The sequence below is a fragment of the Copadichromis virginalis genome, linkage group LG3 (genome assembly GCF_057382275.1).
Source record: "Copadichromis virginalis isolate Kocher_CV1m ecotype Utaka linkage group LG3, C_Virginalis_male_GT1.1, whole genome shotgun sequence".
Classification (NCBI taxonomy): Eukaryota; Metazoa; Chordata; class Actinopteri; order Cichliformes; family Cichlidae; genus Copadichromis; species Copadichromis virginalis.
The window spans coordinates 15,119,266-15,133,693 of NC_140620.1; the positions used below are offsets into that span (position 1 = coordinate 15,119,266).

The 14,428-nt window shown below is 43.2% G+C and overlaps 1 protein-coding gene and 1 long non-coding RNA gene across 2 annotated transcripts; one reads left to right on the forward strand and one right to left on the reverse strand.

The window, feature by feature from the left end:
- Window positions 1-5,718: 5,718 nt before the first annotated feature.
- On the reverse strand, window positions 5,719-10,046 carry LOC146712997 (uncharacterized). The gene is made up of 2 exons (XR_014917556.1): window positions 9,721-10,046; window positions 5,719-9,489 (listed from the first exon to the last, which is right to left on the reverse strand). It is a non-coding gene; the product is annotated as an uncharacterized LOC146712997 (long non-coding RNA).
- A 1,976-nt stretch (window positions 10,047-12,022) lies between these two features.
- Window positions 12,023-13,652, forward strand: LOC146712998 (uncharacterized). Its single transcript, XM_085437285.1, has 3 exons — window positions 12,023-12,802; window positions 12,902-13,396; window positions 13,593-13,652. The coding sequence occupies exons 1-3, from the start codon at window positions 12,023-12,025 to the stop codon at window positions 13,650-13,652; spliced, it is 1,335 nt and encodes a 444-aa protein (XP_085293411.1).
- The last annotated feature ends 776 nt before the right edge of the window (window positions 13,653-14,428 follow it).

Consider the following 14,428-nt stretch of genomic DNA (forward strand, 5'->3'; position numbering starts at 1 on the left):
GCTTGTTTGAAGCCGCGGCCATTTTCCAGCACGTGCTGGAGCTACAGCTGCATCCTCACACTGCTTATGCTGTTTGCTACCTGGATGATGTTATCATTCATAGTGGTGGAGCATGTGCAGTGGTTGGTCACGGTCCCAGAGACCCTTTGGCAGGCAGGACTGATGGCAAACCCAAAGAAGTGTATGGTTGGATGGAGGGAGGTACAGTATTTGGGTACAATTTGGGAGCTGGGCATGTGCATCCACACATGGATAAAACAGCAGCAATCGCATCCTACCTTTGTCCTAACGCAAAAAAGAACATCCTGATAATAACCAATTGCAATAGTCCAGACTTGAAGTAATAAATGCATGAACAAGTTTTTCAGCATCACTCAGACAGGATATTTCTACTCTTAATAATATTGCAGAAATGGAAGAAAGTAAAGATTCATCGATTTGCTTCTGCTTATCTTTTTAAGGGTCGCTGGGGCACTGGAGCCAATCCCAGCAGTCATAGGCTAAGAGACCAGAGTCTTAAATACTTGCTTAATATTTCCATTGACGAACGAATCTTGGTCGAAATGTCAAAGATTCCTCAGTGTTAATGGAGGCCAAGGTACTGCATCCAGCAGACGATAAAATCCTTATTTTGTTGATAAAATTGGCACAGAGCTTCCGCCATGCATTACCAAAGATTCACATCAAACTTATCCCATTCTTGGTTGCTTTAATGAAGATTTTTTTTTATTGTCACAGTTTGATACTGATGATTAGGGATGGGCATTAATACGATTTTCACTATTCCGATTCCATTTTCGATTCTGTTTAACGATTCGATTCTTTTTCGATTCTTTTTAAAAAAGGAGAACACGAAGGTCGATTAGCTTAGAACTTTGTTTATATCTTCTCTTTGAACAAGATAGAAATTTAGGAGTAACATGGCCTTACAAACCCAACAGTGAGATCTTTTTTTTTTTTTTTGCCTGTCCCGTTTGGCTCTTTTGCCATCAGAATTATTGTCTAAAGGCAAAGAAAGATGCCCAACGGATTTACTTTACCAAATTGACCATCCCAGCCTTGCCATAATGGTCCATTTGATTCACCTTTTATTGTTTATTTTATTTTCACTTGCTGAATACGGGACAGACTTGACTGGAGGAAAGAAGGGGAGAAAGAAAGAGGGAAAGAGAAACAGCTGAGAAGAGGGACGGGGGAGAAGGGCAAAAAACAAAAACCAACAGAACGGGCAGAAAGAAAAAAAAATAAAAAAAATGCATATATCAATCACCTGGATCACCTGCTGAGAAAGAAAAAAGAAAGCAAGCAGAAGAGAACAAGAGTAATAGAATAAACAACATCACAATGATATATGGGAATATGACAGTAAATACTAAATGTTAAACATTATTGTGCAGCACATAAGATCAACAGAACACAGTGTGCTTTGAGGTAGGAGCCAAAAGGGGTGTAGTTTGTGGGTGTGATCACCCGTGTGTACACCTGTGAGCATGGACGCGCTTGTTTTTTTAAAAGGTTCCTTCATGTAATGATCTGCTAGGGAGTGTGGGGGGGCCACAGCCCCGTCCTCCAGGGCATGAAGCAGGTATGGAGGAGATCAAAACTCCAGACATCCAGAGGCCCCCAGAACACAAGAGACCAAGGAAGACCAACAGAGGGGCAGCTGCGCCATTGTCCCGGAAAGAGCTGAGGAGAGTCCCAGATGAGGGTTCACTCAGCAGCCGCGGAGCAGAAGCCAGGGGGAGTTGCAGTGACGCGCCCGTGAGCTCCACCGGCAGCCAGCTGTGCCTGAGTGACCGAGCCCCAGGCCGAGAGGCCTGGGGCTCGGTCAAAAACCTCCGACAGAAGGAGGGACGGCCATCTGCTGCGACCGGTTGGGGTGAGAGAAGGAAGACAGGATAAAAGACATGCTGTGTAAGAGAGACAGAGATTAATAACAGATATGATTCAATGCAGAGAGGTGTATTAACACATAGTGAGTGAGAAAGGTGACTGGAAAGGAAAAACTCAATGCATCATGGGAATCCCTAAACGAGGTGAAACGTCTTCAAGTAACTTAAAGAAGTCCAGATGCTTTTCTTTGGAAGCTCCTTTGACTACGATGACCTGGATGACTGAGAACCTTCACAGACTTTTAAGCCTAATCTTAAAAGTAGAGATAGTGTCTGTCTCCCAAATCCAAACTGGAAGCTGGTTCCACAGAAGAGGGGCCTGAAAACTGAAGGCTCTGCCTCCCATTCTACTTTTAAATACTCTAGGAACAACAAGTAGTTCTGCAGAGCGAGAGCGAAGTGCTCTAATAGGGTGATATGGTACTACAAGGTCATTAAGATAAGATGGGGCCTGATTATTTAAGACCTTGTAAGTGAGGAGCAGGATTTTGAATTCAATTCTGGATTTAACAGGAAGCCAATGAAGGGAAGCCAAAACAGGAGAAATCTCTCTCTTTCTAGTCCCTGTCAGTACTCTTGCTGCAGCATTTTGGATTAGCTGAAGGCTTTTCAGTGAGTTTTTTGGACATCCTGATAATAATGAATTACAGTAGTCCAACCTGGAAGTAAAAAAATGCATGAACTAGTTTTTCAGCGTCACTCTGAGACAGGATATTTCTCATTTTAGAGATGTTGCACAAATGGAAGAACGCAGTCTTACATATTTTTTAAATATGTGCGTTGAAGGACATGTCCTGGTCAAAAGTGACTCCAAGGTTCATCACAGTGTTACTGGAGGCCAAGGTAATGCCATCCAGAGTAAGAATCTGGTTAGATACCATAGTTCTAAGATTTTCAGGGCTGAGTACAATAACCTCAGTTTTATCTGAATTAAGAAGCAGAAAGTTAGCGGCCATCCAGGTCTTTATGTCTTTAAGACATTCCTGCAGTTTAACTAATTGGTGTGTGTTATCTGGCTTCATGGACAGATAGAGCTGGGTGTCATCAGCATAGCAGTGAAATGTATGCTACGTCTTCTAATGATGCTGCCTAAGGGAAGCATGTATAATGTAAACAGAATTGGTCCTAGCACTGAACCCTGTGGAACTCCATAATTAACCTCAGTGTGTGAAGAGGACTCTCCATTTACATGTACAAATTGGAGTCTATTAGATAGATATGATACAAACCACTGCAGCACAGTACCTGTAATACCTACAGCATGTTCTAAACGCTCTAATAGGATATTATGGTCAACAGTATCGAACGCTGCACTGAGGTCTAGCAGGACAAGCACAGAGAGTTGAGTCCACTGTCAGAGGCCATAAGAAGATCATTTGTAACCTTCACTAAAGCTGTTTCTGTGCTGAGCTCTGAAACCTGACTGAAACTCTTCAAATAAACCATTCCTCTGCAGATGATCTGTTAGTTGTTTGACAACTACTCTTTCAAGGATTTTTGATATGAAAGGAAGGTTGGAGATTGACCTATAATTAGCTAAGATTGCTGGGTCTAGAGATGGCTTTTTGAGTAAAGGTTTAACTACAGCCAGCTTGAAGGCCTGTGGTACATAGCCGATCATTAGAGATAGGTTGATCATATTTAGGAATGGGGGTCTAAAATACACATTGATGTGTAACTGAGGACAAGGGATGAGTAAACGGGGCAAAGAAATAAATTGATCATTTCTTTATTACATGAGTTAGACATACAAATTCCCAGTCATTTCCAGACAGGACTTACAACACATCCTGCTGATATCCCAGCTGCACATGAGACTTACCACACAAACTATGCGAAACAACACTGCAACCCGTCACACCCCACTTAGCGACACTGCAATCGTGGCACACACTGCAAACAATTCAGGTCTCAGCACAGCTGGGAATCATTGCTATGTACGGCCTGCGATCTGGGAGATAAAGGGAAGTGGCACAAACAATTAAACAAAAAACAAAAAGAGAGGTTAGTCCGCCCTTACACAACTTACTCTCAATCAATAACCGCCTTTACGGCTGGACGGACTAACCAAAACAAAATTACAAATCAATCAAAATAACGGAAAAAAAGGACAGCAAAGACAGCACAGCTGAAAAACAAACAACATTATCAATTAAAATATTACCCAATAAAATCTCAATTTTATGAAACCATTCAAAATCATGAAGCTAAAACAAACACTCAATATACCTACAATATTGATCAGTTTCCCTGCGCGCAGTCGTTCTAGGGCTTGATCAATTCTTCTATTAAAATTCGTGGTCACACTAAAAAAGTCCAATGACACATTAAAAATAGGCACATGCAATAGCAAACGATCCAAACAAAAATGGCAGAAGTCTCTTACCGACAGTATACCCACTCGCACCTGAGTGAATTAATTGCCTCTGGTTTTTTCCACAGAAGAGCGCTGACTTCACCCCACACACCCACTACCTTTTCACAGCTCTTCAGCCAATCACCTGGCAGAGAGCAACAAACTGCCAGGTGACACTTGTTACAGATGGTTTGGAGGAAGTAATTATTGAAGTTAACTCAGAAAGATCAATTGGAGAAAAAGAGTCAAACTTAACATCAATGGTACTAAGAGTAGCTGTAGATACAGTAATATTATATCTGTGGGATGATTATTGGTAATTTTTCTCTAATGATAAAAATTTTATTTGTGAAGAAGTTCATGAAGTCATTACTAGTTAACGTTAAAGGGATGGTTGGCTCAAAAGAGCTCTGACTTTTTGTCAGCCTGGCTACAGTGCTGAAGAGAAACCTGGGGTTGTTTTTATTTTCTTCAATCAGTGATGAATAGTAAGATGTTCTGGCTTTGCGGAGGGCTTTCTTATAAAGCAGCAAACTATTTCTCCAGGCTAAATGATGATCCTCTAAATTTGTGACACGCCATTTCCTCTCCAGCTTACAAGTCATCTGCTTTATGCTATGTGTTTGAGAATTATACCACGGAGTCAGGTACTTCTGATTAGAGACCTTAGTTTTCACAGGAGCTACAGTATCCAGAGTCGTACGTAGTGAGGAGTTAAAATTATTAACAAGATAATCGACCTCTGTTGGAGTAGTATTCAGATAGCTGCTCTGCTCTATGTTGGTACAGGGCATTGAAGATGATAACAGTGCGTGGATTATATTCTTAAACTTTCAGAAAGACATCTACTGTGATAAAATCTACTCTCCACTGCTGTGTAATCAATTATTGTAAATGTTATCAGGAAATGATCAGACAGGAGAGGGTTTTCAGCAAACACTGTTGAATGTTCAGTTTCTATGCCATATGTTAAAACAAGATCTAGAGTGTGATTAAAGGGGTGGGTGGGTTCTTTTACATTTTGAGAGAGGCTGTCATTTGTAGCATCTACATGGATGTTAAAATCACCCACAATAATTATTTTATCTGAGCTCAGAACTAAATTAGATATAAAGTCTGAGAAATCAGACAGAAACTCTGTGTAAGGCCCAGGTGGACGATAGATGATAACAAGTAAGACTGGTTTCTGAGTTTTACAGCTGGGGTGGACAATGTTAAGCATTAGGCTTTCAAATGAATTAAAAGTCTGTCTTGGTCTTTCATTAATTAATAGGCTGGTGTGAAGAATTGCTGCCACACCGCCCCCTCGGCCTGTGCATCGAGATTTCTGGTTAGAATGAAATATAATATAAGCTCTGGCAATCTTGGTTCTATGGTAGGTCTTAAAGGGTTAAAGAGGACAAAGTCAACGGCTCAAACCCCTCCAAGACAGCAGAGCAGGAAACAGAGACTGGTCTGAGCACAAGGAGAGATTTGAGCCCTGGAGGAGGCAAGGCAAGGCAAGGCAAGGCAAATTTATTTGTATAGCACAATTCAACAACAAGGTGATTCAAAGTGCTTTACAGAGACATTAGAAATAAAAACTAATAAAAAGTATGATTTAAAATTGATTAAAACAAGCAAACAAACAAACTAACTAAACACACATTTCACACCTGTTCGCGCGATCTCAACCCTTATCGTAAGGGGAGCTACCAGTCCTTCTGTGGACGAGCTACTTTCTATTTTAAATTCCCTGAATTTAAAATACTCTCTAGACCCAGTCTAGACCCAGTTGGGGAGCTACCCAGAGCTCTAATCCCACACCTGTTCGCGCGATCTGAACCCTTATCGTAAGGGGAGCTACCAGTCCTTCTGTGGACGAGCTATTTTCTATTTTAAATTCCCTGAATTTAAAATACTCTCTAGACCCAGTCTAGACCCAGCTGGGGAGCTACACATAGCTGGACTGGCCATCAGGCATACCGGGCATTTGCCCGGTGGGCCGCTGGCGATTTTTTGTTTTTATGGGCCGATGGATTTTTTTTTTTTTTTTTTTTTAGGAAGGGTATATATAATGAAAGGTGTTGGATTGGCCAATTGGTCATGATCGACTCTGGGCTGGACCAATTACAGCCGAGGAGGCCGAATGCACCCGCCCCCTTGTTTAGCAATCACGTGATTTTGGCGCATTGCATGCCGGGAACTCGTGGCAAAACAATCCAAGTACCGCATCAAACGCAAGCATTTGCAGCACCGCAAAACGTTCAATCTCCGGTTCCAATACCTTCTTGTTTTTTCTTTGCCGCACAAAAAAGGAATGTACAAAACAAAAGGAGAACAATGCCGGTCCATACAAAGACAGACTCGACGAAAAGACAAAGAAAAGATACGAGGAAAAAATCAAACCAGTGAAAGGGTTAGACCCTTACGAGCACACAGAGGGACAAAAGACGTTAGCGTGCTGCCCAACTTTCACCACGCTCAGATTTATAATTATACGGTTCTTGGAGTGAGTGCATACACTCGTGAAGTTTAGTAACTTCAGGTCACTGCAACAAGCCCAGGTACAGTTTACCGACGGATGGGTACAGGACCTTGAAATGCACCGTGTAGAATGAAAGACTATTGTACGTATCATAAGTTTACCAGTCTCACAAATCGTCGTCATGAATACACATTCGTTAACCGTTTATTAATATAACCTTTGAGCTCAATGGTAATTAATTAGCAGTGGAAATAATTTCTGGTTCGCATTACAGAAATGTAGCAGTGACAATAATACTGTATGCTGTAATCGTACTGGACAATTAGTGATACAAAAAACCTGTTTTATCCTGTGAATAAACGTATATGTTTTTGTCAATGTGCCATAATAACAGAAGCGAAACACAATATTGTGTCAGGACAATTCACTATTTATGCACAATAAATAAAGGAGCATAGCGCGACAATTTCTGTTCAGCGCCAGACTTGCTTGTAACCTATATCAACAATTATGTTAAGAAAAATGACGTATTAACTACTAAAAAACTCTGACCTTTGTGGGAATGCTTGGAGCAGACTAACATGTGAGCTGGAGTGTTCTGAGACGTTATATTTGGTATATCCAGGCCATGTATTCTAATTTTTGCGTCATAACTTTTGCACTGTCCACTTCCTGCTGTGACAAAACAAATTTCCCACGTGTGGGACTAATAAAGGTTATCTTATCTTATCTTATCTTATCTTATCTTATCTTATCTTATCTTATCTTATCTTATCTTATCCGTCGGCTCTTACTTCGGAAACATGGCTTAAAACATTTCTCTTCAACGACGTAATCCGATTAAAAAAAAAACGATCGGCTTCCCGTGGCTGTCATGCGACCGGCTGTTGCAGTTAATAATACAACAGCTTCTTCCCATTTTTTGTGTTTCTTTTTATCGCTGTGTAACTGAGTTCAATTTAAAGCCTGCGTGCGCTAGTACCTCTTGCCACAAGTTCCCAGAATCCTTTGCGGTTTACCCCTGAATGACGTCACATTTTCAATCTTTATCCTGGTGGGCCGGTCTCTAGTCAAAATGCCCGGGCCGATTTTTTGTCCCAGTCCAGCCTTGGAGCTACCCAGAGCTCTAACCCACTTAACAAACAAACAAACAAACAAACAAACAAAACAGTATTTAAAATCAAAACAGATAAAATCAGAACAGTAGATAAAATCAGTAGTTAATGTAAGTTTTGAAATTTAAGCTTAACTAATTAACAAACAAACAAAACAGTATATAAAATCAAAACAGATAAAATCAGAAATAGATAAGATCAGTAGTTAATGTAAGTTTTGAAATTTAAGCTTAAAAGTGTGGATTTGGTGCTTTATTCAAATGCAGCTGAGAATAGGTGAGTCTTCAACCTGGATTTAAATAAACTGAGTGTTTCAGCTGATCTGAGGCTTTCTGGGAGTTTGTTCCAGATATAAGGAGCATAAAAGCTGAATGCAGCTTCTCCGTGTCTGGTTCTGACTCTAGGAACTGATAAAAGACCGGATCCAGATGACCTGAGGGATCTGGAAGGTTCATACTGGGTCAGGAGGTCACTGAAGTATTTTGGTCCTAAACCATTCAGAGCTTTATAGGCCAGCATCAGAACTTTAAAGTCTATCCTCTGACGGACAGGCAGCCAGTGTAAAGACCTCAGAGCTGGACTGATGTGGTCCACTTTTTTGGTCTTAGTGAGGACTCGAGCAGCAGAGTTCTGAATGAGCTGTAGTTGTCTGACTGATTTTTTAGGTAGACCTGTAAAGATGCTGTTACAGTAATCAAGCCTACTAAAGATGAATGCATGGACTAGTTTTTCCAGGTCCTGTTGAGACATCAGATCTTTTATCCTAGAAATATTTTTGAGGTGATAGTAAGCTGATTTTGTTATTGTCTTAATGTGTTTCTCTAAGTTTAGGTCTGCATCCATCACTACACCCAAATTTCTCGCCTGGTATCACAAACTAAACCTTACATTAAATTAATGTAAGGTTTAGTTTGTGATACTGTTTTAAATGGTGTTAATCAATCCTGTGATAAATTATTGAAGAGGAACAAACACTGTGGATCATAGAGTCGCTGATAGAGAGCTCAGACAGACACTAACACAGTCTGAGGGTTTGATGACAAACAGAGAAATGAAAAATTAAGTATGGTCAAACTTCCTAATAACCATCTATCATAAATGTAAACAAACAATGAAACAATCAATAAATTGTAATAATCACTTTCTAAAGCTCAATCAAACAAGTAACAAGTTATTAATCTGCTCACTTACACATGCCTTCATAAACAACTCTGTGAGGATTATCTGGATGTTTTTGTAAAAGCTGGATCTTGTTTCTAAACCAACTATTTGTGAAGAAGTAAATTTCCTTCCTTCTAGTTTGACATGACTGGAGCTGATCCCAGCTGTCACTGAGTGTGAGGTTTCATACAGCAGGACAGGGTGCCAGGCCATCGGATAATGGTTATTAAAAGGTTTTACCTGAAACTGAAAGTTAACACTAACGGATTGAAATAGCAGCAGGAGTCTCATAGTTATCTGTACAAAGCCCTGAGACGTCTGAAACGGGCTGATGTCCAACAGAATACTGAGCCTTTTCTATATTTTCTGTAGATCAAGAAAGCAATAACAGCAGCAACACGAAGCACATCAATACAACAGGTAAATCCTCCTTCTTTACTCCATTTGTCTTCCCTCCATCTTTGTTGTCTTCATCCTTCTCTGGTCCTCCTGTCTGACCTGCAGGTGAGAAACAGGTGTCAGCTGTCAGGTAGGTGATGAGTGAAGAACAGAACAGAATCCATTTCCTCTTCAAACTGCTGTCAGACATTATCTACTGCACTCTGATCAAATCACTCAGACCAGCTGCTTTCTACAAAGTCTCATCAACAACATCTTTAGAAACAAACATCAACAACCAGGAAGCAGCTTCACCTCTGATCACACACACACTCAACTCTACTCACTCACCTGGAGGAACAACATGAAGGTGGATGATGATGCTGTTCTTCCATGAGCGTGTTTCTTCAATGAAAACACGGCACACGTATGTTCCACTATCAGCAGTGTTCACATCCTTCAGAATCAAAGACACGTCTCCATCCTTCATCTGTCTGTCCTGCAGATCCACCCGGTTCTTAAAAGATGGATGCTGATTGGCTGAAATAAAGTGACCATCCTGGTACAAAATCACATATTGTGGCACCAGGTCAGCTCTGCTCCACTTCACAATGTTGCTGTTTGGAGCTCGACATGTCAGAGTGATGTCCTGTCCAGACTCAGCTGTGATGATCTTTGGGTCTAAAAGAGGAAACAACAGAGAGCAGAGAGGTTAAAGGTTTGTGTGTAATTAGTAATTAGTAATTAATTACTGATTACTTCTCCAAAAAGTAATCACATAACTTTACTGACGACTTATTTTCAAAAGTAATTAGTAACTTAGTTACTTTTAAAAAACACGATACACAATCTGAATAGATAATAAAGCAATAGACCTTTAGTCCAATTCTATTTTTATGCATAATCCATTATATAAAATGTAATTACATTTTTTCAAAAGTCTCTTTTTAAAATTTGTTTCATTAGTTTTAATCTTTTAACTTTATGCATCAAGCACAAATTAAATTGGCTGAAAAGGAAGCGCTGTGAGTTCTGTGCCCCTAGAGACAACAAAACAAGCCTAAGATGCTGCAAATATGTTTGCAAGGCCCACCTCTCCTGAGTATCACATACCAGTCATGTGCATGAATACACATGCACACACAAACATACACATGCCCACACACAGACACACACACAGACAAACACACACAAGCACACTCACACATACACACTAGGCTTCATGTTGAGTTTGGTCTTTGGTTTTCAATTTATTTTTTACATTAAATGTTCATTTTGTAATTCATTTTCAGTGCCTGTTTGTATTTTCACTGCAGTTATTTAATGTCTATTTATTCATGTTAAACACTGCTTTGAGATACAGCTAAAGAAAGTTGAATAAAAATGGTGAGAAATGTTCTTTGTGATAACTTAAGAGCAGTTAACAAGGACCAGTCAATTTCGACCGGGAACACTAAAGTAAGGGGGTGGGGGATGCAGAAAACCAGAGGGTTTTAAACATCTTCCAGGCTCTGACCTCAGAGGAGGGACACAAAAGGAAATCTTCTTCTGGTCAGCGATTTCCAGTTTTATTTCAAGTCTCACTAATTCAGTCAAGTTTTCATCAAAGATTGTTTGGTAGGTAGGAGATGGAGCAAGATTAAATGCAAGATTCAGTAGAAGAAAAAAAACATAAACCCAAGAGCAGCTTTAAAGCTGAAATCTCAAAGTACAAAACTACTGCAGATCAAAGAATCTTAAACAACAGGAAACTCTTCCAGGAAACCAGATAAGCAGAAGGCAATGCAGCTCAAACAGAAAATCAAACATCTCAAAATGAAATTTAAGTCATGAACCCAAAAAACACACATAAACCTAAAGAACTCTTGAATGGAAGCGCACAACTAAGAGCATAAAATACCATGACAGGAACTCACATCAGGAATAAGAAAATAAAGACATGTAAACACTAAGAAATAACTGAAAGCAAAATTTCAAGAAAGAATTAACAAACAAAAAAAGAAACATGATCAACGCTACAAAAACTGTTTCCTGGAGCACTTAATGCATCAGATCTGAGGATGTAGGAATTTTTTGTTTATATGATGTTTGTCTTTCCGGATGGGTGGAACCTTAATTAAGTAATTTTCTTCTTCCTGTTGTCGTGGTAACTGATAAACTGCTGGGGTGGTTTGGAAGTACTGAGGGGAGTTTTTGCTTTGCAGACATTTTGACTGCATGTGATGCCTGTTTTTATGAAAAATTACACAGTACTGTGCAAAGGTCTGTGTCTTTGTTCAGTCTGTGTTATGTGTTTCCTGTTTTACTTTGAAGGTCTCCGTCTTTTCTCAGTGTGTTCAGGTTACGCTTCTTTGGTCTCGTCAGTTCTGATTTGCCCCAGCTGTGTTTCCCTCCTGTTACTCATTTCCTGATTGCTCCCTCTGTGTATTTAAGCCCTGTGTTTCTTAGTGTCTGTGTCGTGATCTACCGTTTTCTTAGCTGTGTGTTCTGGCATTCCTCTGGTTTAAGTTTGTTTTGAGTTTTTCAAGTTATGTTATATTTTTGAGTACCAAATTAAAGCCTTTTTGAGTTCACGTCTGTCTCCGGAGTCTGCACCTTGGGTCCTATTCCTGCCTGCACACAGCCACACCCAACAGAAGATCGCGACCAGAACATGGACCCAGCAGACTCCGTGTGGTATCAGCGACCCGCAGTTTCTGCCTTCCTCAAGGAGATCGTGAGGGAGGAAGCTGAGCATGCCCAGGAGCACCAGTCACCCTTCTATGGGTCACGTTTGGCTTTGGGAGGGCCCCGCAGCCTCCAAATGGCTACGGCCGAGCCAGTGTCTATGCCTTGGGCGATCAGGTTGAGCACGTGCTCCTTCTCTCCAGTCGCTACACCTCCGCCTTCACCCCTGGATTACCAGTCCGACAAGAGAGTTAAGCGGCGGAGGAAGAGAGATTATGTGACACCGGACGTTAGACTCACTCCGCTGCAGTCCTTCGCTCTGTTTTTGGGTCTGCCGCCTTCTGAGCTTCACAAACTCTCTGCTTCCTCATCGCAGCCCGGTCCTTTGGAGGGTTCGCAGCCCAGTTCGCCACCTCCCACTTCCCGGAGGAGGCGACGCTCACACCGTCACCACTCTTTTTCTGCGGAGCAACTCCCGGTGGTGAGTTGTGATTGCTGTCGTTCCTCGGAGCTGGAGACTAACAATCATATGAACACTGCTAAGACTGAGACTATTAAGACTGTTAGACGTGGTGGTGGTAGGAAGTTAAAAAACGTTTTAGAAGAGTCTGTGTTTGCTGAGCCTGCTCCTTCGCACCATTGTGTTCCTGCTCCCAGGGCAGCTCAGGCCCAGCATTCCCCTGCACCTGTTTCAGTGCTTCAGGTGAGGGAGGCTGAGGTCCAGCTGGTCCCTGCTCGGGTGTCTAGGCTGGCTGAGCCTCTGCCTGTCGCTGCACCCGTACCAGCTCCTCGGGTGGGGACTGCAGCTGCCCAGCCGTTGACTGTGCCTGTCCCGGCTCCCAGGGTGAGGATGACCGGGAACCAGTTAGCTCCTGCACCCGTACCTTCTCCTCGGGTGGGAGTGGCTGGTGTCCGGCAGGTACTTGCACCTGTTTCTGACCTCGCTGGAGGCTCAGGTGAGCCCGTCCAGCAGTTTTCTGTAGGATCCGTAGGCTCAGACAACCTAGTCCAACCGTCTGCTAATCCACCACCTCACCCGCCATTACTGCCATCGTTACAACAGTCAATACAACTTAAACTTCTCTCCATAGCTCAGACATTAGCTCACCTATCGGCTCAGTCACCTGCTCAGCCACCCGTCTCCGCTGGAGGGTCCGAGGGGCCCGTTCAGCCACCCGTCTCCGCTGGAGGGTCCGAGGGGCCCGTTCAGCCACCCGTCTCCGCTGGAGGGTCCGAGGGGCCCGTTCAGCCACCCGTCTCCGCTGGAGGGTCCGAGGGGCCCGTTCAGCCACCCGTCTCCGCTGGAGGGTCCGAGGAATCGCTTCAGCCGTCTCTTCCTGCTGGAGGGTCCGAGGGGCCCGTTCAGCCACCTGTCTCCGCTGGAGGGTCCGAGGGGCCCGTTCAGCCTCGTGCCTCGTCAGCTGGGGGTCCGGGAGGACCCAGCCAGCACGTCCTAGTGTCTGCTGATGGTTCTGGCGATGCCGTTCAGCCACCACCGGCTCCACCGCCTGGTCCGGCCTCCGAGTCTGCAGCTCCGCCTGGTCCTGCGTCTGCAGCTCCGCCTGGTCCGGCCCCCGAGTCTGCAGCTCTCCCTGATCCGACCTCAGCCTCTGTAGCTCCGCCTGCTCGTCCTGCTCGTCCTGCTCGTCCTGTCCGGCCGATGACTGGACGTCATTGCCGTCATGGAGGGCCCCCTGAACTACGTCGCCGTCGGTGCCTCCCGCCCGGCCGGCCTCCTGATCTGCTCGGTCGCCGTCGGTGCCTCCCGCCCGGCCGGCCTCCTGAACTGTTTTCTGGGCTCTTGGACCATCAGCCTCCGGGCCGCCCCCCTGAACTTTTTTGAGACTATTGCCTGGGCCTCTGCGCTTTTCGTGAGCTCTTTTGTTTGTTTGCTTTTGGACTATGCCTGGGCCTTGGTGCTGTTGTTTTGGACTTTGTTCCTGTGTTTTTCTTCTGTTGCTTTCCAGGCTCCGTTGTTTGTTCTTTCTTTTTTTGTTTTGGCTCCTTGTTTTGTTTCGAGCCCTCCATCCTGTTTCCCCCGCCGCCCACCCTGGTTGGGTTGTTTTTGTTTTTTTGATTTTGATGTTTTGGTTTGGGCTGTCTGGAAGCCAGCCCGTAAGGGGGAGGGTACTGTTAGGATGCCTGGGTTGTCGACCCAGGGTTTTTGAGTTTATGATATTATTTATACTGTCTAGTTTTTGGTTTCTTTGAGTTCTGTCTTCTTTAGTTGCTCTGTCTCCCCTATCACCTGCATCCCCTTGTCTAGTTCGCGTCTCTGTGTATCCTTAGTTCCTATATCCCCGTGTCCAGTCAGTGTTTGTGTCTGCCCTGGTCCCACGTCTCTGTTCCCTCTGTAGTGCCTGCATGTGAGTCTGTGTCTTTGTTCAGTCTG